The 22,699-nt window shown below is 44.8% G+C and overlaps 1 protein-coding gene across 1 annotated transcript; it reads left to right on the top strand.

The window, feature by feature from the left end:
• The first annotated feature begins 259 nt into the window (after window positions 1-259).
• Window positions 260-22,186, top strand: LOC118376702 (stathmin-4-like). Its single transcript, XM_052524330.1, has 8 exons — window positions 260-389; window positions 4,250-4,321; window positions 11,083-11,181; window positions 14,026-14,231; window positions 14,770-14,961; window positions 20,188-20,439; window positions 20,690-20,881; window positions 21,892-22,186. The coding sequence occupies exons 2-8, from the start codon at window positions 4,309-4,311 to the stop codon at window positions 21,949-21,951; spliced, it is 1,014 nt and encodes a 337-aa protein (XP_052380290.1). The 5' UTR covers window positions 260-389; window positions 4,250-4,308; the 3' UTR covers window positions 21,952-22,186.
• The last annotated feature ends 513 nt before the right edge of the window (window positions 22,187-22,699 follow it).

The raw sequence follows: 22,699 nt of genomic DNA on the forward strand, positions 1-22,699 counted from the left end.
ACACACACACACACACACACACACACACACACACACACACACACACACACACACACACACACACACACACACACACACACACACACACACACACCTCCCTACTGTATAATTCTGGATGATGCCCCCTGCAGTATACAACCCAAAGGGTTAACAGCCCTTCCCCTTCCCTGCTCTCTCACCTGATAGGCTGCTAGGGCTGGATGCTGCCATTCCTCTTAGCCAATAGTAGGCCTCGGTGGTGATGTCATGGGGTAGGAGAGGGGCTGTGGCTGATGCTGCTGCTAGCCTGTATCCAAGGGGCCAGACAGACAGAGAAGGAGACAGACAGCCTGAAAATTGGGACCCACACAGGCACCACCATCATCATCTCAACACTGATCTGGAGGAGGGTAAGGCTAAACAACGCTAGATATAGAGAGGGAGGTTGATATTACAGAGTTATTAAACTAGTTATGGGATGTTACAATGCAATGTTTTGTAGATGTAGTGCAGACATCATCTCAGCACACTGCTCTGGAGGGGGGGGGTCAGAATGCATCTCTGCTAAACACAACCTAGAAAGAGATGAAGGAGGTGATATTGGCTGTTATTAGTGTCGATGTTGTAGCTGGATCATGTCGTCTATGGTACTCCATTTACCCTCGACTACACGCTGTGTCCCCCTGTCTGTCTCCATTGCAGCTCTCTGTCTGTGTGTGTGTGTGTGTGTGTGTTGTGTGTGTGTGTGTGTGTGTGTGTGTGTGTGTGTGTGTGTGTGTGTGTGTGTGTGTGTGTGTGTGTGTGTGTGTGTGTGTGTGTGTGTGTGTGTGTGTGTGTGTGTGTGTGTGTGTGTGTGTGTAAACTTGCAGGGTGTGTGTATGTGTATTGTTTTGTTTGTTATCGAGTCTAAGATGTGTATGTAAGTAGTGTACCTATCGGTATATGTGTTATGGACACGTCTGTCTGGGTGGGAGAACAGATATTTGCCAACATCTTCATAACCATGTGTTCGAAAACAGCATTTGCTGCTGAACAATATCGCTCACAAATTACATGTAGATTAATGTCATTTGGATCATCTGTGAGTGGATATCATCTTTGGTGCACTGGCTTCACTCTGGGTGTGTTTGGAGGACATCGGGTAATAGGATAATGAAAGGAGAGAGAGATAGGCAGGCAGGTACCCTAGTGGTTAGAGCGTTGGAAAGGTTTCAAGATCGAATCCCCGAGCTGACAAGGTAAAAATCTGTCGTTCTGCCCCCGAACAAGGCAGTTAAACTACTGTTCCTAGGCCGTCATTGAAAATAAGAATTTGTTCTTAACTGACTTGCCTAGTTAAATAAAGGTTAAAAGAGAGAGAGTTATGTCACATTGTAGGTTTGTTCTGTATAGAAAGGTATTGGGCAGACTGCCTAAGTAAAAAAAAAACACAATTACATACAAATCATTTTCGGGATGGTAAACCCATTTTAGTGTAAACATAAACAACTACAACCAGATATAAGTAAGTGTCGGCTGTTTTCGACTTGCTCTACCGCACCTGCTGTCTCGACCTCTGAATGCCCAGCTATGAAAAGCCAACTGACATTTACTCCTGAGGTTTCATCTGTTTCACCCTCTACAACCACTGTGATTATTATTTGACCCTGCTGGTCATCTATGGATGTTTGAACATCTTGAAGAACAATCTGGCCTTAATGGCCATGTACTCTTATAATCTCCACCCGGCACAGACAGAAGAGGACTGGCCACCCCTCAGAGCCTGGTTCCTCTCTAGCTTCCTTCCTAGGTTCCTGCCTTTCTAGGGAGTTTTTGCCACCGTGCTTCTACAGCTGCATTGTTTGCTCTTTGGGGTTTTAGGCTGGGTTTCTGTAAAGCACTTTGTGACATCATCTGCATTGTTTGCTCTTTTGGGGATTTAGGCTGGGTTTCTGTAAATCACTTTGTGACATCATCTGCATTGTTTGCTGTTTGGGGTTTTAGGCTGGGTTTCTGTACAGCACTTTGTGACATCATCTGCATGGTTTGCTGTTTGGGGTTTTAGGCTGGGTTTCTGTAAATCACTTTGTGACATCATCTGCATTGTTTGCTCTTTTGGGGATTTAGGCTGGGTTTCTGTAAATCACTTTGTGACATCATCTGCATTGTTTGCTGTTTGGGGTTTTAGGCTGGGTTTCTGTACAGCACTTTGTGACATCATCTGCATGGTTTGCTGTTTGGGGTTTTAGGCTGGGTTTCTGTACAGCACTTTGTGACATCATCTGCATGGTTTGCTGTTTGGGGTTTTAGGCTGGGTTTCTGTACAGCACTTTGTGACATCATCTGCATGGTTTGCTGTTTGGGGTTTTAGGCTGGGTTTCTGTACAGCACTTTGTGACATCATCTGCATTGTTTGCTGTTTGGGGTTTTAGGCTGGGTTTCTGTACAGCACTTTGTGACATCATCTGCATTGTTTGCTCTTTTGGGGTTTTAGGCTGGGTTTCTGTAAAGCACTTTGTGACATCATCTGCATTGTTTGCTCTTTTGGGGTTTTAGGCTGGGTTTCTGTAAATCACTTTGTGACATCATCTGCATGGTTTGCTGTTTGGGGTTTTAGGCTGGGTTTCTGTACAGCACTTTGTGACATCATCTGCATTGTTTGCTGTTTGGGGTTTTAGGCTGGGTTTCTGTACAGCACTTTGTGACATCATCTGCATTGTTTGCTCTTTTGGGGTTTTAGGCTGGGTTTCTGTAAAGCACTTTGTGACATCATCTGCATTGTTTGCTCTTTTGGGGTTTTAGGCTGGGTTTCTGTAAATCACTTTGTGACATCATCTGCATGGTTTGCTGTTTGGGGTTTTAGGCTGGGTTTCTGTACAGCACTTTGTGACATCATCTGCATTGTTTGCTGTTTGGGGTTTTAGGCTGGGTTTCTGTACAGCACTTTGTGACATCATCTGCATTGTTTGCTCTTTTGGGGTTTTAGGCTGGGTTTCTGTAAAGCACTTTGTGACATCATCTGCATTGTTTGCTCTTTTGGGGTTTTAGGCTGGGTTTCTGTAAATCACTTTGTGACATCATCTGCATGGTTTGCTGTTTGGGGTTTTAGGCTGGGTTTCTGTACAGCACTTTGTGACATCATCTGCTGATGCAAAAAAGGCTTTATAAAAACATTTGATTGACAAAGAAAAGGTAATGGACCTATATATTTGAAAAAATTAGGTCATCTTTGAGAATTTAACAATTACCAACAACATAAAATACGAGACAGTCAGGGAGAATCTAAAATTCCAGAAACTAGGAATATTTTTATCATAGTATATGGCCCCCCTTGATTTTGTTATATTGTTTGTGTCAGTCAGACAACATTATAATATGGCATAAGCTGTGACAAAATGTGAAAATTTGCTTAAAAACTGTAAAATGTTCTCTCAAAGTGCGTAGAATTGCAATTATGCGATTAACCACGCCCACTACCACGCCCAGCCACGCCCACTACCACGCCCCAACCACGCCCACTACCACGCCCCCAGCCACGCCCACCACCTAAGCCTCATTTTGATCCAGTAAAAAAATCCTGTTTGTTGACAGGCACAGAGACAGAACGGCTTTGAACCTAAAGGAGACACGTTGTAGTGCAGTGTTTTCTATCACTGTACTATGGATGATACTGTTCAGGATGGAGGCCCTACTTCAGCTGTAGCAGTATGGCAGGGTTTGATCGTGTTTATTTGGCTATATCTTTAAACCCGGCATTGATCCAAACGAGGAAAAAGGTATTAATTCTATTTTCAATCTATAGCCATTTTTAGGCCCCTTTTGTTGTGGAATATCATTTCAGTGTTGAGGATTCCATCTGAAGGTCTGGGGGTGGAGTCAGACACCTGCCGTTCCCTCTGCATGTCGCACAACTTTGATTCATCACTATGCAGGGGTGACAGTTCCACCCCCCCCCCCCCCCCACCTCAATCTGTATATATATTTCACCACCATAGACACCCTGATTATAAACACATTCATGATGATTACCACCATAAACACCCAGATTTTAAACATTCGTGATAATGATCCAAACCCCACTTTCCAAACAACTCTATACAGTTTGAGTTTCTCTAACTTTTAATCTCTGTTTTTATTACCTGAGTCTTCCTTGAAATAATTTTTCTATTTGAAGCAATTTTTTTGTCACTACGACATCAAGCATCGGTCTCTTGAACATAGTTAAACCCCAGAATATTTTAATATTCATTCTTAGAAAGTAAATCCTCATTGAAGCCCTTTTTATCTACAGGAGCAGCATTGTGAGGATCTGAGCTAATCTCTGGTGAGGAACACAGACACATTGGAAACATGACCCTAGCAGGTAAGATATAACTTGAAATATACTGTATATTTATTGTTTACTAACTATCTATTATAATTTCAGACAGTATATACAGAGACACACAATACAGAGATACACAATACCTTATACCTACCATGACCAAAATTATGTGGGCATTAATATGGAGTTGGACCCCCTTTGCTGCTATAACAGCCTCCACTATTCTGGGAAGGCTTTCCACTAGATGTTGGAACATTGCTGCGGGGACTTGCTTCCATTCAGCCACAAGAGCATTAGTGAGGTCGGCCCTGATGTTGGGCGATTAGGCCTGGTTCGCAGACGGCGTTCCAGTTCATCCCAAAGGTGTTCGATGGGGTTGAGGTCAGGGCTCTGTGCAGGCCAGTCAAGTTCTTCCACACCGATTACAACAAACCATTTCTGTATGGACCAAGCTTTGTGCACGGGGGCATTGTCTTGCTGAAACATGAAAGGACCTTCCCCAAACTTTTGCCACAAAGTTGGAAGCACAGAACTGTCTAGAATATCACTGTATGCTGTAGCGTTAAGATTTCCCTTCACTGGAACTAAGGGGCTTAGCCTGAACCATGAAAAACAGCCCCAGACCATTATTCCTCCTCCACCAAACTTTACAGTTGGCACTATGCATTCGGGCAGGTAGTGTTCTCCTGGCATTCACCAAACCCAGATTTGTCCATCGGACTGCCAGATGGTGAAGGGTGATTCATCACTCCAGAGAACCCGTTTCCACTGCTCCAGCTGACACTTGGCAATGTGTATGGTGATCTGAGGCGTGTGTGAGGCTGCTCGGCCATGGAAACCCATTTCATGAAGCTCCTGACCAACAGTTCTTGTGCTGACGTTGCTTCCAGAGGCAGTTTGAGCAGTTGTTGCTCATATATGTTTCCACTTCACAATTACGGCACTTAGAGTTGACCGGGGCACCTCTAGCAGGGCAGAAATTTGATTAACTGACTTGTTGGAAAGGTGTTGAACGATGATCCTGCTTATACAGTAGCTACTGTGTTAAGCCATGTTTGGGAGGTGTTGATTTAAACTGTAAACTAAAAGGGGTGGGGGTAATGCTTATCTCTCTCTCTCATCCTAGGAGCAGTAGACGGATGATCTTATCTCTCTCCTCCTAGGAGCAGTAGACGACTGGTCTTATCTCTCTCTCCTCCTAGGAGCAGTAGACGGCTGGTCGATTATAATCACAGCCGTATATATCCCCCCCCAAGCAGACACATCGATGGCTCTGAACGAACTTTATTTAACTCTTTGCAAACTGGAAACCATTTATCCGGAGGCTGCATTCATTGTAGCTGGGGATTTTAACAAAGCTAATCTGAAAACAAGACTCCCTAAATTTTATCAGCATATCGATTGCGCAACCAGGGGTGGTAAAACCTTGGATTATTGTTACTCTAACTTCCGCGACGCATATAAGGCCCTGCCCCGCCCCCCTTTCGGGAAAGCTGACCACGACTCCATTTTGCTGATCCCTGCCTACAGGCAGAAATTAAAACAAGAGGCTCCCACGCTGAGGTCTGTCCAACGCTGGTCAGATCAAGCTGACTCTACACTCCAAGACTGCTTCCATCACGTGGACTGGGACATGTTTCATATTGCGTCAGATGGAAATATTGACGAATACGCTGATTCGGTGTGCGAGTTCATTAGAACGTGCGTCGAAGATGTCGTTCCCATAGCAACGATAAAAACATTCCCAAACCAGAAACTGTGGATTGATGGCAGCATTCGCGTGAAACTGAAAGCGCGAACCACTGCTTTTAATCAGGGCAAGGTGTCTGGTAACATGTCCGAATATAAACAATGCAGCTATTCCCTCCGCAAGGCTATTAAACAAGCTAAGCGTCAGTACAGAGACAAAGTGGAATCTCAATTCAATGGCTCAGACACAAGAGGCATGTGGCAGGGTCTACAGTCAATCACGGACTACAAGAAGAAACCCAGCCCAGTCACGGACCAGGATGTCTTGCTCCCAGGCAGACTAAATAACTTTTTTACCCGCTTTGAGGACAATACAGTGCCACTGACACGGCCTGCAACGAAAACATGCGGTCTCCCCTTCACTGCAGCCGAGGTGAGTAAGACATTTAAACGTGTTAACCCTCGCAAGGCTGCAGGCCCAGACGGCATCCCCAGCCGCGCCCTCAGAGCATGCGCAGACCAGCTGGCCGGTGTGTTTACGGACATATTCAATCAATCCCTATACCAGTCTGCTGTTCCCACATGCTTCAAGAGGGCCACCATTGTTCCTGTTCCCAAGAAAGCTAAGGTAACTGAGCTAAACGACTACCGCCCGTAGCCCTCACTTCCGTCATCATGAAGTGCTTTGAGAGACTAGTCAAGGACCATATCACCTCCACCCTACCTGACACCCTAGACCCACTCCAATTTGCTTACCGCCCAAATAGGTCCACAGACGATGCAATCTGAACCACACTGCACACTGCCCTAACCCACCTGGACAAGAGGAATACCTATGTGAGAATGCTGTTCATCGACTACAGCTCGGCATTCAACACCATAGTGCCCTCCAAGCTCGTCATCAAGCTCGAGACCCTGGGTCTCGACCCCGCCCTGTGCAACTGGGTACTGGACTTCCTGACGGGCCGCCCCCAGGTGGTGAGGGTAGGCAACAACATCTCCTCCCCGCTGATCCTCAACACGGGGGCCCCACAAGGGTGCGTTCTGAGCCCTCTCCTGTACTCCCTGTTCACCCACGACTGCGTGGCCACGCACGCCTCCAACTCAATCATCAAGTTTGCGGACGACACAACAGTGGTAGGCTTGATTACCAACAACGACGAGACGGCCTACAGGGAGGAGGTGAGGGCCCTCGGAGTGTGGTGTCAGGAAAATAACCTCACACTCAACGTCAACAAAACTAAGGAGATGATTGTGGACTTCAGGAAACAGCAGAGGGAACACCCCCCTATCCACATCGACGGAACAGTAGTGGAGAGGGTAGCTAGTTTTAAGTTCCTCGGCATACACATCACAGACAAACTGAATTGGTCCACTCACACTGACAGCGTCGTGAAGAAGGCGCAGCAGCGCCAATTCAACCTCAGGAGGCTGAAGAAATTTGGCTTGTCACCAAAAGCACTCACAAACTTCTACAGATGCACAATCGAGAGCATCCTGGCGGGCTGTATCACCGCCTGGTACGGCAACTGCTCCGCCCTCAACCGTAAGGCTCTCCAGAGGGTAGTGAGGACTGCACAACGCATCACCAGGGGCAAACTACCTGCCCTCCAGGACACCTACACCACCCAATGTTACAGGAAGGCCATAAAGATCATCAAGGACATCAACCACCCGAACCACTGCCTGTTCACCCCGCTATCATCCAGAAGGCGAGGTCAGTACAGGTGCATCAAAGCTGGGACCGAGAGACTGAAAAACAGCTTCTATCTCAAGGCCATCAGACTGTTAAACAGCCACCACTAACATTGAGTGGCTGCTGCCAACACACTGTCATTGACACTGACCCAACTCCAGCCATTTTAATAATGGGAATTGATGGGAAATGATGTAAATATATCCCTAGCCACTTTAAACAATGCTACCTCATATAATGTTACTTACCCTACATTATTCATCTCATATGCATATGTATATACTGTACTCTACATCATCGACTGCATCCTTATGTAATACATGTATCACTAGCCACTTTAACTATGCCACTTTGTTTACTTTGTCTACACACTCATCTCATATGTATATACTGTACTCGATACCATCTACTGTATGCTGCTCTGTACCATCACTCATTCATATATCCTTATGTACATATTCCTTATCCCCTTACACTGTGTATAAGCCAGTAGTTTTGGAATTGTTAGTTAGATTACTTGTTGATTATCACTGCATTGTTAGAACTAGAAGCACAAGCATTTCGCTACACTCGCATTAACATCTGCTAACCATGTGTATGTGACAAATATAATTTGATTTGATTTGGTCTTATCTCTCTCTCTCTCCTCCCAGGAGCAGTAGACAGATGATCATATCTCTCTCATCCTAGGAGCAGAAGATCAGATGATCTTATCTCTCTCCTCATAGGAGCAGAAGATCAGATGATCATATCTCTCTCCTCCTAGGAGCAGAAGATCAGATGATCTTATCTCTCTCCTCCTAGGAGCAGAAGATCAGATGATCATATCTCTCTCCTCCTAGGAGCAGTAGACAGATGGTCTTATCTCTCTCTCCTCCTAGGAGCAGTAGACAGATGATCTTATCTCTCTCCTCCTAGGAGCAGTAGACGGCTGGTCTTATCTCTCTCTCCTCCTAGGAGCAGTAGACAGATGGTCTTATCTCTCTCTCTCCTCCTAGGAGCTGTAGACGGAGGGTCTTATCTCTCTCTCTCTCTCCTCCTAGGAGCAGTAGACAGATGGTCTTATCTCTCTCTCTCCTCCTAGGAGCTGTAGACGGAGGGTCTTATCTCTCTCTCTCTCTCCTCCTAGGAGCAGTAGACAGATGGTCTTATCTCTCTCTATCCTCCTAGGAGCTCTTTTTATTTTAATCCAGGCTTTATCTAAAAATTCTGTAAACAGAAATATACAACGGACAAAAAATATTTCAGTTTCTCCTCATGACTCAGCTACATAATTCCAGGGTATATACAGAGCATTCAGAAAGTATTCAGACCCCTTCACTTTTCCCACATTTTGTAATGTTACAAAAATGGATTGAAGAAAACACTCATCAATCTACACACAATACTCCATAAGGACAGAAGCGAAAACAGGATTTTAGACATTTTTGCAAATTTATGCCAAATAAAATACTGAAATACCTTATTTACATAAGTATTCAGATACTTTGCTATGAGACTCGAAATTGAGCTCAGCTACATCCTGTTACCATTGATCATCCTCGAGATGTTTCTAAAATTTGATTGGAGTCCACCTGTAGTAAATTCAATTGATTGGACATGATTTGGAAAGGCACACACCTGTCTATAAAAGGTCCCACAGTTGACAGTGCATGTCAGAGCAAAAACCAAGCCACGAGGTCGAAGGAATTGTCTGTAGAGCTCTGAGACAGGATTGTGTCAAAGCACAGATCTGGAGAAGGTACCAAAAAATGTCTGCAGCAGGGAAGGTCCCCAAGAACACAGTGGCCTCCATCATTCAATGGAAGAAGTTTGGAACCAGCAAGGCTCTTTCTAGATCTGTCCACCAGACCAAAACTGAGCAATCGGGGAAGAAGGGCCTTGGTCAGGGAGGTGACCTAGAACCTGATGGTCACTCTGACAGAGCTCCAGAATTCCTCTGTGGAGATGGAAGAAGAACCTTCCAGAAGGACAACCATCTCTGCAGCACTCCACCAATAGAGCTTTTATGGTAGAGTGGCCAGACAGAAGGCACTCCTCAGTAAAAGGCCCATAACAGCCTACTTGGAGTTTGCCAAAAAGCACCTAAAGGACTCTGACCATGAAAAACAAGATGCTTTGGTCTGATGAAACCAAGATTGAACTCTTTGGCCTGAATGCCAAGCCTCACGTCTGGAGGAAACCTGTCACCATCCCTACGTTGAAGCATGGTGGTGGCAGCATCATGTTGTAGGGATGTTTTTCAGCGGCAGGGACTGGGAGACTAGTCAGGATCGAGGGAAAGATGAACGGAGAAAAGCACAGACCGCTCAGGACCTCAGACTGAGGTGACTGGGGTGAAGGTTCACCTTCCAACAGGACAACAACCCTAAGCACACAGCCAAGACAACGCAGGAGTGGCTTCGGGGGCAAGTCTCTGAATGTCTTTCAGTAGCCCAGCCAGAGCTCGGATTTGAACCCGATCCAACATCTCTGGAGAAACCTGAAAATAGCTGTTCAGCAACACTCTCCATTGCAACCGGACAGAGCTTGAGAGGATCTGCAGAGGAGAATGGGAGAAACTGCCCAAGTGCAGGTGTGCCAAGCCTGTAGCGTCATACCAAAGAAGACTTGAGGCTGTAATCACTGCCAAAGGAACATCAACAAAAGTACTGAGCAAAGGGTCTGAATACTTAAGTAAATGTTATATTTCCGTGCGTTATTTTTCTAAATGTGCAAAGAAATGGGGTATTGTGATGTCATTATGGGGTATTGTGTGTAGATTGATGAGGATGTTTTATTTTATTTAATCAATTTTAGAGTAAGGCTGTAACTTAACAAAAATGTGGAAAAAGTCAAGAGGTCTGAATACTTTCCGAATGCTCTGTATATTATAGGGAGGTTGGGTTAACATTAGTCTGGCTTATTCTTGTGTTGGCTTGGAATGTGTGGCTAGGTTTACACTGTCAGAGTTAAACTGTACCCTACAGTTGACCGAGGCTAAGCTGAATACCAACGGCAGAGATTGGCTAGATGTGGATTTTGGTCTTGTTCTCTACTGAAAAAAAATCACTGTTGTTTTTTATTAAAGTACATGAATTGAAATATATAAGTCTATATCCTGACTGATCTTTTGATAATGATAGTAATTAGTGATGATGGGCTCTTGTCACCCAGAACCAAATATCTGTTCAACTATTCAATTTGCCATTGAGTTTAACATTTAAATGTGAACCGTCTCAAAAGATGATAACGATGATGATGATGATGACAATGACAAACTACTATGTGTCTGTGTCTATTCTTTATGATTAACTGTGTGTGTGTGCATGTGTGTGTGTGTGTGCGTGTGCGTGTGCGTGTGCGTGTGCGTGTGCGTGTGTGTGTGTGTGTGTGTGTGTGTGTGTGTGTGTGTGTGTGTGTGTGTGTCCTGCAGCGTACAAAGAGAAGTTGAAAGAGCTCCCCCTGGTGTCTCTGTTCTGCTCCTGCATCAACCCTCAGACCATCGACTGTAAGCCCATATACAAAGCAGAAGGTAAGACGACACGTTTAGACACTCAGTACACCTATCTTGCACCAGGTACTTTGCCTCCAGAATTCTTTGCGCCGTGGATTCTCCAAAGTGTGGCGTTCAAACACAAAAGCTCAACTGCTATCAAGATTGTAACTTGTGCCAGGAAAACATTCCCCTCACCATTACATTACACCATTACACCATTACACCACCAGTCTGTACCGTTGACACCAGGCAGGATGGGTCCATGCTGACGCTACACCACCAGTCTGTACCGTTGACACCAGGCAGGATGGGTCCATGCTGACGCTACACCACCAGTCTGTACCGTTGACACCAGGCAGGATGGGTCCATGCTGACGCTACACCACCAGTCTGTACCGTTGACACCAGGCAGGATGGGTCCATGCTGACGCTACACCACCAGTCTGTACCGTTGACACCAGGCAGGATGGGTCCATGCTGACGCTACACCACCAGTCTGTACCGTTGACACCAGGCAGGATGGGTCCATGCTGACGCTACACCACCAGTCTGTACCGTTGACACCAGGCAGGATGGGTCCATGCTGACACTACACCACCAGTCTGTACCGTTGACACCAGGCAGGATGGGTCCATGCTGACGCTACACCTCCAGTCTGTACCGTTGACACCAGGCAGGATGGGGCCATGGACTCATGCTGTTTACACCAAATCCTGACTCTGCCATCAGCATGACGCAACAAGAACCAAGATTCGTCGGACCAGGCAATGCTTTTCCACTCCACAGTTGTCCAGTGTTGGTGATGGCGTTGCCCACTGGAGCCTCTTCTTCTTGTGTTTAGCTGATAGGAGTGGAACCCGGTGTGGTCGTCTGCTGCAAAAGCCCATCCCTGACAAGGAACGACGAGTTCTGCATTCCGAGATTCCCCTCTGCACACCACTGTTTCACTTTGCCGTTATTTTGAGGCCTGCCTGTTAGCTTCCACGATTCTTGCCATTCACCTTAGACCTCACTCATCAACAAGCTATTTTCACCCACGGGACTGCCAATAACAGGATGTTTGTTTGTTTGGCGCACCGTTCTCAATAAACTCTAGACACTGTCATGCGTGAAAAGCCCAGGAGGCCGTCCGGTTATGAGGTATAGGAACCGGTGCGCCTGGCACCAACGGTCATACCACGCTCAGTCACGTAGTCACTCGTTTGGTCCATTCTAACGTTCAGTCCAACAGTAACTGAATGCCTTGATGCCCGTTTTCCTGCTTTATATATCAAGCCACGGCCACGTGTGACTCTGTCTGTAGGAGCAATACATTTTCAAGAAGGTTTGCTGTGTCTGTCCAGAGCATGGAGGCGCGACCAGGAGACAGGCCAGTACATCAGTACATTTTCATGAACGGTGTACCTAAGAAACTGCCCACTGATATTTAATTTATATACACTAAATAAAAATATAAACACAACATGTGTAGTGTTGGTCCCATGTTTCATAAGCTGAAATAAAAGGTCCCAGAAATGTTTCATATGCATTAAAAACATATTTTTCTTAAACTGTTTTCACAAATTTGTTTACATCTCTGTTAGTGAGCATGTCTCCTTTGCCAACATAATCCATCCACCTGACAGGTTTGGCATATCAAGAAGCTGATTCAACAGCATGCACATTACACAGGTGCACCTTGTGCTGGGGACAATAAAAGCCACTCTAAAATGTGCAGTTTTGTCACACAGCACAATACCACAGTTGTCTCAAGTTTAGAGGGGGCTTGCAATTGGCATGCTGACTGCAGGAATGTCCACCAGAGCGTTTACCAGAAAAGTGAATGTTAATTTATCTACCATAAGCCTCCACCAACATCGTTTTAGAGAATTTGGCAGTACGTCCAACCGGCCTCACAACCGCAGACCATGTGTATGGCGTCGTGTGGGCGAGCAGTTTGCTGTTCACAACGTTTACATCAGAGTGTCCCATGGTGGTGATCGGGTTATGGTATGGGTATGCGTAAGCTATGGACAACAAACACAATTGCATTTTATCGATGGCAATTTGAATGCACAGAGATACCGTGACGAGATCCTGAGGCCCATTGTTGTGCCATTCATCTGCCCCCATCACCTCATGTTTCAGGATGATAATGCACAGCCCCATGTCGCAATGATCTGTACACATTTCCTTGAAGCTGAAAATGTTTCAGTTCTCCATGACCTGCATACTCACCAGACATATCACCCATTGAGCATGTTTGGGATGCTCTGGATCGACGTGTACTAGAGCGTGTTCCAGTTCCCGCCAATATCCAGCAACTTTGCACAGCCATTGAAGAGGAGTGGGACAACGTTCCACATGCCACAATCAACAGCCTGATCAACTATATGCGAAGGAGATGAGATGTCGCGCTACATGAGGCAAATGGTGGTCACAGCAGATGCTGACTGGTTTTCTGATCCACACCCCCTACCTTTTTTAAAGGTATCAGTGACCAACAGATCGTTCCTGATTCCTAGTCATGTGAAAGATTAGGGCCTAATTCATTTATTTGAATTGACTGATTTCCTTATAGGAACTGTACGTCTGTAAAATCTTTGAAATTGTTGCATGTTGCGTTTATATTTTGGTTGGTACACTTGAGACTTGCTCCTGTATTAACCTGTATGGTTCCCTGATTATATTTTCTGTTCAGTATAGTTCCTGATGACATCACAGTACAACATATTCAGACAGAAATTAAGAAATTATATAGAAATTATATATATTATATTATATTATATTATATTATTTAAAAATATATGTATTGACATATATAACTAGTTATATAACTAGTTATCTAAAGGATTGTGTTTTTAAAGTGCTTACCTCCAGTCTCTCCTGTACCATCCCCAGATGCGGTGGATCTGGGCTGGTGTGTGATAAAGGACGTGGAGGTGATAGAGTTGAACAAGCGTGCGTCTGGCCAGGCCTTCGAGGTCATCCTGAAGCCCCCGTCGTTCGATGGCGTCCCAGAGCTCAACGTTACCATGCCCCAACGCAGGGAACTCTCCATGGAGGAGATCCAGAATAAACTAGAGGCTGCAGAGGAGAGGAGGAAGGTGAGGAGACATGAATTGAGGAAATATTAGTGTACACACACACACACACACACAAACCATAGGCATAGATAAAGGACTAGTGCCCAAAGGCCTGTTTTAGCATGGAAATAGCCATTGAGGACTTTCACAATTTTGAAGTAATTAAATGGGTGGGACTTATCGGTTAAGGAAGGATCGGTTAAGGAAGGATCGGTTAAGGAAGGATCGGTTAAGGAAGGATCACATAATTCCATCCAGGTCAACAGGAGAGATCAGCCAGTGAATTAAACTTGTGAACAAATATTCCATGACTCCAGGTGGCAGTAAATCGCCAACTTTTACTTTATACCTTTTCAAACAACACACTCCAGGTGGCAGTATGCACCCTTTCAGTTTACCAACTCATAGAAGAACTATGAAAAATGGAGATGGCCTCAACGGCGCTACCCATGCTCTCAAAGATGCTACAATGGGACAGATATAATGTCCTCTAACTATCTCTATGGCACAAACACACATGTCTGTATCCTGCTCCTGATACCCTCACACCGCCCTTTAGTGCCAGGAGGCTGAGCTGCTGAAGCACCTGGCAGAGAAGAGAGAGCACGAGAGAGAGGTGATCCAGAAGGCCTTTGAGGAGAACAACAACTTCATCAAGAACTCCAAGGAGAAGCTGGAGCAGAAGATGGAGGCCAACAAGGAGAACAGAGAGGCTCTGCTGGCGGCCATGTTGGAACGGCTGCAGGAGAAGGTAATGTTTAACTGTCTTCTCGTTCTTTCTCTTGAGTTTGTCTCTCTTTCTCTCTAGTCAGTCTTTCTGTTTCTGTCTATGTCTGTCTGTATCTCTCTCTCTCTCTTTGTCTCTTTCTTTAGTCTCTCTCTTTAGCGTCTCACTTCAGTTTGTCTAATCAGACTCACTCTTTAGTCTCCCTCTCTCTTCCTCTCACCAGTCTCTCACAATGATTCTATAAAGGAAGGTAGATAATATGACACGATGGTGCTGACAGACATGGTCTCCCTGTTTTTAGCTCTTTTGCCGACTTTGCAGTATTCTTGCTTTTATTAGTGTCATACCTTACATTATTTGCCCTGAACGGTTCTAGTATTATTTCCTACATTACATCAGCTGTCAATCACCAGACATTTTACCAGAACATTTGGACTTCCTTGACCTGGATCCTTTGTTCGGACTTCCCGAGGAAGACCCTTTCATCCCGGGTGCTACAACAAAACGTTGATGCCGGAGGATAGGGAGGAGGGAGATGGGGTTTCGAGTCAGGCGGCGAGCAAACCGTCCACCGCTTCTGAGTATATTACTCGCTAACTTTCAGTCCTTGGACAATAATGTAGACAAGATCAGGCCGAGGATCTCCCCCTGTTTTACGGAATCGTGGCTCTCCCCACGATATATTGTCCCCATCTATACAACCAGCGGGGTTCTCCGTACATCACAGGGACAGGAGGAAAGAACTCTCTGGGAAAAACAAAGGTGGAGGGGTATGTCTCATGGTTAACAACTCATGGTGTGATTTTTCTAACGTACAGAAACTCAAGTCCTTTTGGTCTCCCGATCTGGAAATCCTCACCATCAAATATTGACCGCATTACCTCCCAAGATAATTTTCTTTGGTTATTGTCACTGCGGTGTATATCCCCCCCAAACCGACACGGCTCTCAAGAAACGACACTGCACTTTGTGCAAACTGGAAACTGCATATCCTGAGGCCGCATTTATTGTAGCTGGAGACTTTAATAAAGTAAATCTGAGGAGAACGCTCCCAAAATTCTACCAACACATCTCCTGTGCTACACGTGGATAGAACACGCTTGACCATTGCTACTCTCCCTTCCGGGATGGCTACAAGGCCATCCCCAACCCCCACTTAGGCAAATCAGATCATGCCTCCATCCTGCTCCTCCAAACATAAACAGGAAGCACCCGTGGTAAGGACTGTTCAACATTTGTCTGACCAATCGGAATCCATGCTTCAGGATTGCTTTGATCAAGCGGACTGAAAAATGATCCGGGTCACCTCTAGGTATAGTATCGACGTATACACTGACTCGGTGACTGGGTTCATCAGGAAGTGCATAGAGGATGTTGTTCCCATGGTGACTGGGTTCATCAGGAAGTGCATAGAGGATGTTGTTCCCATGGTGACTGGGTTCATCAAGAAGTGCATAGGGGATGTTGTTCCCATGGTGACTGGGTTCATCGGGAAGTGCATAGGGGATGTTGTTCCCATGGTGACTGGGTTCATCGGGAAGTGCATAGAGGATGTTGTTCCCATGGTGACTGGGTTCATCAGGAAGTGCATAGAGGATGTTGTTCCCATGGTGACTGGGTTCATCAGGAAGTGCATAGAGGATGTTGTTCCCATGGTGACTGGGTTCATCAGGAAGTGCATAGAGGATGTTGTTCCCATGGTGACTGGGTTCATCAGGAAGTGCATAGAGGATGTTGTTCCCATGGTGACTGGGTTCATCAGGAAGTGCATAGGGGATGTTGTTTCTACTGTGACGATTAGAACTTATCCAAACCAAACACTGGATAGATGGCAGCATATGTGCAAAACTGAATGCGCAAACAACAAGCATTTAACCACGGCAAGGTGACTGGGAACATGGACAAACAGGCCAGCTATGACCTCTGTAAGGTAATCAAAGAGGGAAAATGACACTACAAGTTGCAATTCAATGGCAGGGACTCCAGAAAATCATGGATTATAAAAAGAAAGCCACGCGGACACCGACGCCTCACTCCCGGACAAGATAAACACCTTATTCGCCCGCTCCGAGGAAAACAACACAGAGCCACTCACGTGGGTCCCGCCACTCACGAGGACTGTGTGCTCCCGATCTCCTTGTCCAGCGTAAGACATTCAAGCTTGTTAACCCCTTGCTAACCCCTTACACAAGGCTACTGGTCCAGACAGCATCCTCAGAACAGTGCAGAACAGCTGGAGTGTCTACAGAATTTTAGTTGTTGTTGAAAACTCTGTTTATTCAGTTTTGCACACATAAGACGACACAAAACAATATGAATAATATACTCAATTAGAATAAAAAAAGAATAGCTATAAAGATACCGTACTTCAGACAAGTTAAACACACCGGGCAGAAGGCTACTATCTCGGTGGTCATAAAGAGGAGACCAAGGCGCAGCGTGGTGAGCGAGAACATAACTCTTTAATTAAGGAGAGAACACTGAACAAAACTAAACAACACAACAAAACGTGAAGCAATATGACTAGTGCAGAACAGGCAACTAAACATAGAAAAACAACCCACAAAATAACCAAGGAATATGGCTGCCTAAATATAGTTCCCAATCAGACACAACAATAAACACATGCCAACCATAGACATATAAACACCTAGACTAGGCAACCCCTAGACATACAAAAAACACCCTAGAAGAAAAAAAAACTAAACAAACCGCCCTTGTCACACCCTGACCTAACCAAATAATAAAGAAAAGAAAGATAACTAAGAATTCTTGACAGGGGGTTACCTATGGGCAGTACTCCAAAAAGGTCTGTCAGAGGAGACAGATCTATAACAGTGTCATATATATCAGAGAAACATTTAAATATTCATTCCCAGAAACCTGACAGTTTGTGACAGCCCCAAAACATATGATACAGTGTGGCTGGTTCCGTTTTACATCGGACACAGGTACAATCAAAATCAGAGAATATTCTTTCCAGTTTGGCCCCAGACCAGTGGATACGGTGAACCACCTTGAATTGAATGAGGCTGTGTCTAGTGCTAAAAGAGGACGAGTGCACCCTGTGCAGCACAGATTCCCCGGTGTCATCTGTAAGTTCCTCCCACAAATCCTTTTCCCATCGAGTCTTTAAAGGAAACAAAGAAGAGTTCTGTACATGATTAATGATATTATACCTGAAATTGCACCCATCGGAAGCTTGTTTAGCTCAAAGATGCTCTCTAAGATGCTCTCAAAGATGCTCTCAAAGATGCTCTATATAGCTGTATTCGAAGGCCTATGGGGAAATGCAGGTGTGTTAGCTCTGACAAAGTTCATGGTCTGGAGATAGCGGAAAAAAGTGGGATTTTGGGGAGGTTTAACTTTTCATGTAGTTGAGCAAAAGATGCAAATGTATCATCAAAGAATAATTGTGCTTAATGAGGAGAGGCCTAGTGAGTGCCACTTGCCAAAAAGCCCCATCATTTAAAGATGGAGGAAATCAAACAGAACTGATTCCAAATTTTAAGAGACTGCGTTACGATTGGGTTGACACACCTTTTGCCTAGGGACACTGGGAGAGACAAGCACAACGCAGAAGAAAGAGCAGCAGGTTTACATGATTCAGACACCATCTGGACCCAGAGTGGTTTTGGGCCAGTAGGTTCAGTCTGCAGCCAGTACAAAAGGGCTCTGAAATTTGCAGCCCAATAGTATGTATGAAAATTTGGAAGAGCTAAACCCCCCAATGCCTTAGGCTCCTGTAAATGTTTTATACCAATCCGTGGTACCATGCCATCCCAAATAAAATACATGAATGTTTGATCCAGTTAATTTTTTTAAAGATTTTGGAATAAAAATGGGTAAACATTGAAATAAATATAAACATTTGGGCAACACATTCATTTGAATGACATTAATCCTTCCAATAAGATAAAGAGGTAGAAACTTCCAAAAAGTTAGAGATTGTTTCAAACTGCTGGAGCAACAATGTTTTCCTTAAACAAATTGGAATATTTCAATGTCACTTTAACTCAAATGTATTTATATAGCCCTTCGTACATCAGCTGATATCTCAAAGTGCTTTACAGAAACCCAGTCTAAAACTCCATACAGCAAGCAATGCAGGTGTAGAAGCACGGTGGCTAGGAAAAACTCCCTAGAAAGGCCAAAACCTAGGAAGAAACCTAGAGAGGAACCAGGCAATGTGGGGTGGCCAGTCCTCTTCTGGCTGTGCCGGGTGGAGATTATAACAGAACATGGCCAAGATGTTCAAATGTTCATAAATGACCAGCATGGTCAAATAATAATAATCACAGGCAGAACAGTTGAAACTGGAGCAGCAGCACGGCCAGGTAGACTGGGGACAGCAAGGAGTCATCATGTCAGATAGTCCTGAGGCATGGTCCTAGGGCTCAGGTCCTCCGAGAGAGAGAAAGAAAGAGAGAAAGAGAGAGAGAATTAGAGAGAGCATACTTAAATTCACACAGGACACCGGATAGGACAGGAGAAGTACTCCAGATATAACAAACTGACCCTAGCCCCCCAACACATAAACTACTGCAGCATAAATACTGGAGGCTGAGACAGGAGGGGTCAGAAGACACTGTGGCCCCATCCGATGACACCCCCGGACAGGGCCAAACAGGAAGGATATAACCCCACCCACTTTGCCAAAGAACAGCCCCCACACCACTAGAGGGACTGTATTCTGGACATAGCTCATCCTATATAACTATTGCTGGGCATACCTTTTCCTACTTATCTACTGTACATACTGCCTTTACACTGTATTTACATCCTGGAGCCTGCTATTTCTTAATCTCTTGTTTATTCTTATTTTATTTTTCTTATTCTACTGTGCTCTTGGATATGTATTTCACTGCTGGAAACAAAAGCTGCACTTTATCATCTGCTCATCTGTGTACGTGACAAATACACTTTAAAAAATATATATATATATTATTCTAGAATGTATCATTTTTACATTTTTTATTTTTTTTTCATCATAACACATCATATCATAACAAAATCGAATCTATAATCCTCTCCACTAAGATCTCAACTCTAATTTTCACTCCACTGCTCGATTTTGTGCACCTGTTACCAACGGGTCTGGCTGAAATCCACTCATTTGAAGGGATGTCTAGATACTTTTGTTTATATAAGGATTTTATTTTGTTTCATGCAGTTTTTACATCTGGATATTATTCATGCCAATAGATTCCTGAATGTAAATATTGCTGTTGTTGTTTTCCTGTGTGGCAGGACAAACATGCAGAAGAGGTGAGGAAAAAGGTACTAGCTTTGGCAGATGCGGTGGATCTGAGCTGGTGTGTGATAAAGGACGTGGAGGTGATAGAGTTGAACAAGCGTGCGTCGGGCCAGGCCTTCGAGGTCATCCTAAAGCCCCCGTCGTTCGATGGCGTCCCAGAGCTCAACGTTACCATGCCCCAACGCAGGGAACTCTCCATGGAGGAAATCCAGAATAAACTAGAGGGTGCAGAGGAGAGGAGGAAGGTGAGGAGGACAGGGAGGAGAGGAGAAACAAACACACACATAAACGCATACACACACACACATTCACAAGCATACCAGTATACACACACACACGCTCACTTTCACAAAAATATGGAATGCACACACATACACCGACACACAGACACACACACACACACACACAAGCATGCATATACAGTACGTGTGCACAAACATACATAATCCATGTCTGTCTGTATCCTGCTCCTGATACCCTCACACCGCCCTTTAGTGTCAGGAGGCTGAGCTGCTGAAGCACCTGGCAGAGAAGAGAGAGCACGAGAGAGAGGTGATCCAGAAGGCCTTTGAGGACAACAACAACTTCATCAAGAACGTCAAGGAGAAGCTGGAGCACAAAATGGAGGCCAACAAGAAGAACAGAGAGGCTCTGCTGGCGGCCATGTTGGAACGACTGCAGGAGAAGGTAGTGTTTAGCTGTGATCTCTCTCTTTCTCTCTATTCTCTCTTCAGTCTGTGAGTCTCTCTCTCAGGAGAAGGTAGTGTTTAGCTGTGATCTCTCTATTCTCTCTTCAGTCTGTGAGTCTCTCTCTCAGGAGAAGGTAGTGTTTAGCTACTATCTGGCTCTCCTTTCGTTCTCTTGATTGTCTCTCTGTCTTTCCCTCATTGTCTCTGTGTCGGTCTGCCTGGCTTTCTCGCTCTCTCACACACTCTCTCGCACACACACACACACACACACACACACACACACACACACACACACACACACACACACACACACACACACACACACACACACACACACACACACACACACACACACACACACACACACACACACACACACACACACACTGTCCCGCTCTCTCTAGTCTTTCTCTCTAGTCACTCATTATCTCTGTCTGTCTGTCTGTCTGTCTGTCTGTCTGTCTGTCTGTCTGTCTGTCTGTCTGTCTGTCCCTCTCTCTCTCACACACTGTCCCTCTCTTTCCCTCTCTCTCACACACACACTGTCCCTCTCTCTCCCTCTCTCTCACACACACTCTGTCCCTCTCTCTCCCTCTCTCTCTCACACACTGTCCCTCTCTTTCCCTCTCTCTCACACACACACTGTCCCTCTCTCTCCCTCTCTCTCACACACTCTGTCCCTCTCTCTCACAGACACTGTCCCTCTCTCTCCCTCTCTCTCTCACACACACACTGTCCCTCTCTCTCCCTCTCTCTCACACACTCTGTCCCTCTGTCTCCCTCTCTCTCTCAACTACATACATTTTCAAACTTCTACAGTCTTGATGAATAATACATGGAGTATTATATATTTGTATTTCTCCCTTGTCTTAAGTTTTTTGTCTAATAATTCCCTTGTTGAGTACCTCCCTTCTTGAATGTTTTCAAGTTGAATCTGTTTACATCTGGATCATTAATGCTAATAGATTCCTGAATGTAAATATTGTTGTTGTTTTTGTTGTTTTTCAGGAAAAACACGCATTAGAGGTGAGGAAGAAAAAAGAACTGAAGGAGGAGGCCTGCCGTTAGACGAGCGGAAAGATAGAGGGAGAGAGAACGGAGGAGTGGTTTTGTGTCATTAAAAAAAAAACAAGAGATCAAGACAATGAGGAAAAAAAAGGAAAACCAAAAGCTGCCCCATCAGAGCGATGAAGACAGGAGTTGATGTACAGTACCAGTCAAAAGTTTGGACACAAATATTCATTCAAGGTTTGTTTTTTTGTGGGGTTTTTTAAAAACTATTTTCTACATTGTAGAATACATCAAAACTGTGAAATAACACATATGGAATCATGTAGTAACCAAAAAAGTGTTAAACAAATCAAAACATATTTTATATTTTAGATTCTTCAAAGTAGCCACGCTTTGCCTTGATGACAGCTTTGAACGCTCTTGCTATTCTCTCAACCAGCTTCATGAGGAATGTTTTTCCAACAGTCTTCAAGGAGTTCCCACATATATGCTGAGCACTTGTTGGCTGCTTTTCTTTCACTCTGCGTTCCAACTGATTCCAAACCATCTCAATTGGGTTGAAATCGGGTGATTGTGGAGGCCAGGTCATCTGATGCAGCATTCCATTACTCTTTGGTCAAATAGCTCTTACATAGCCTGGAGGTGTGTTGGGTCATTGTCCCGTTGAAAAACAAATGATTGTCCCTGTAAGCACAAACCAGATGGGATGGCGTATTGCTGCAGAATGCTGTGGTAGCCATGCTGGTAAAGTGTGCCTTGAATTCAAAATTATTCACAGTGTCATCAGCAAAGCACCCCCACACCA

Source organism: Oncorhynchus keta, chromosome 8, assembly GCF_023373465.1.
Source record: "Oncorhynchus keta strain PuntledgeMale-10-30-2019 chromosome 8, Oket_V2, whole genome shotgun sequence".
Classification (NCBI taxonomy): Eukaryota; Metazoa; Chordata; class Actinopteri; order Salmoniformes; family Salmonidae; genus Oncorhynchus; species Oncorhynchus keta.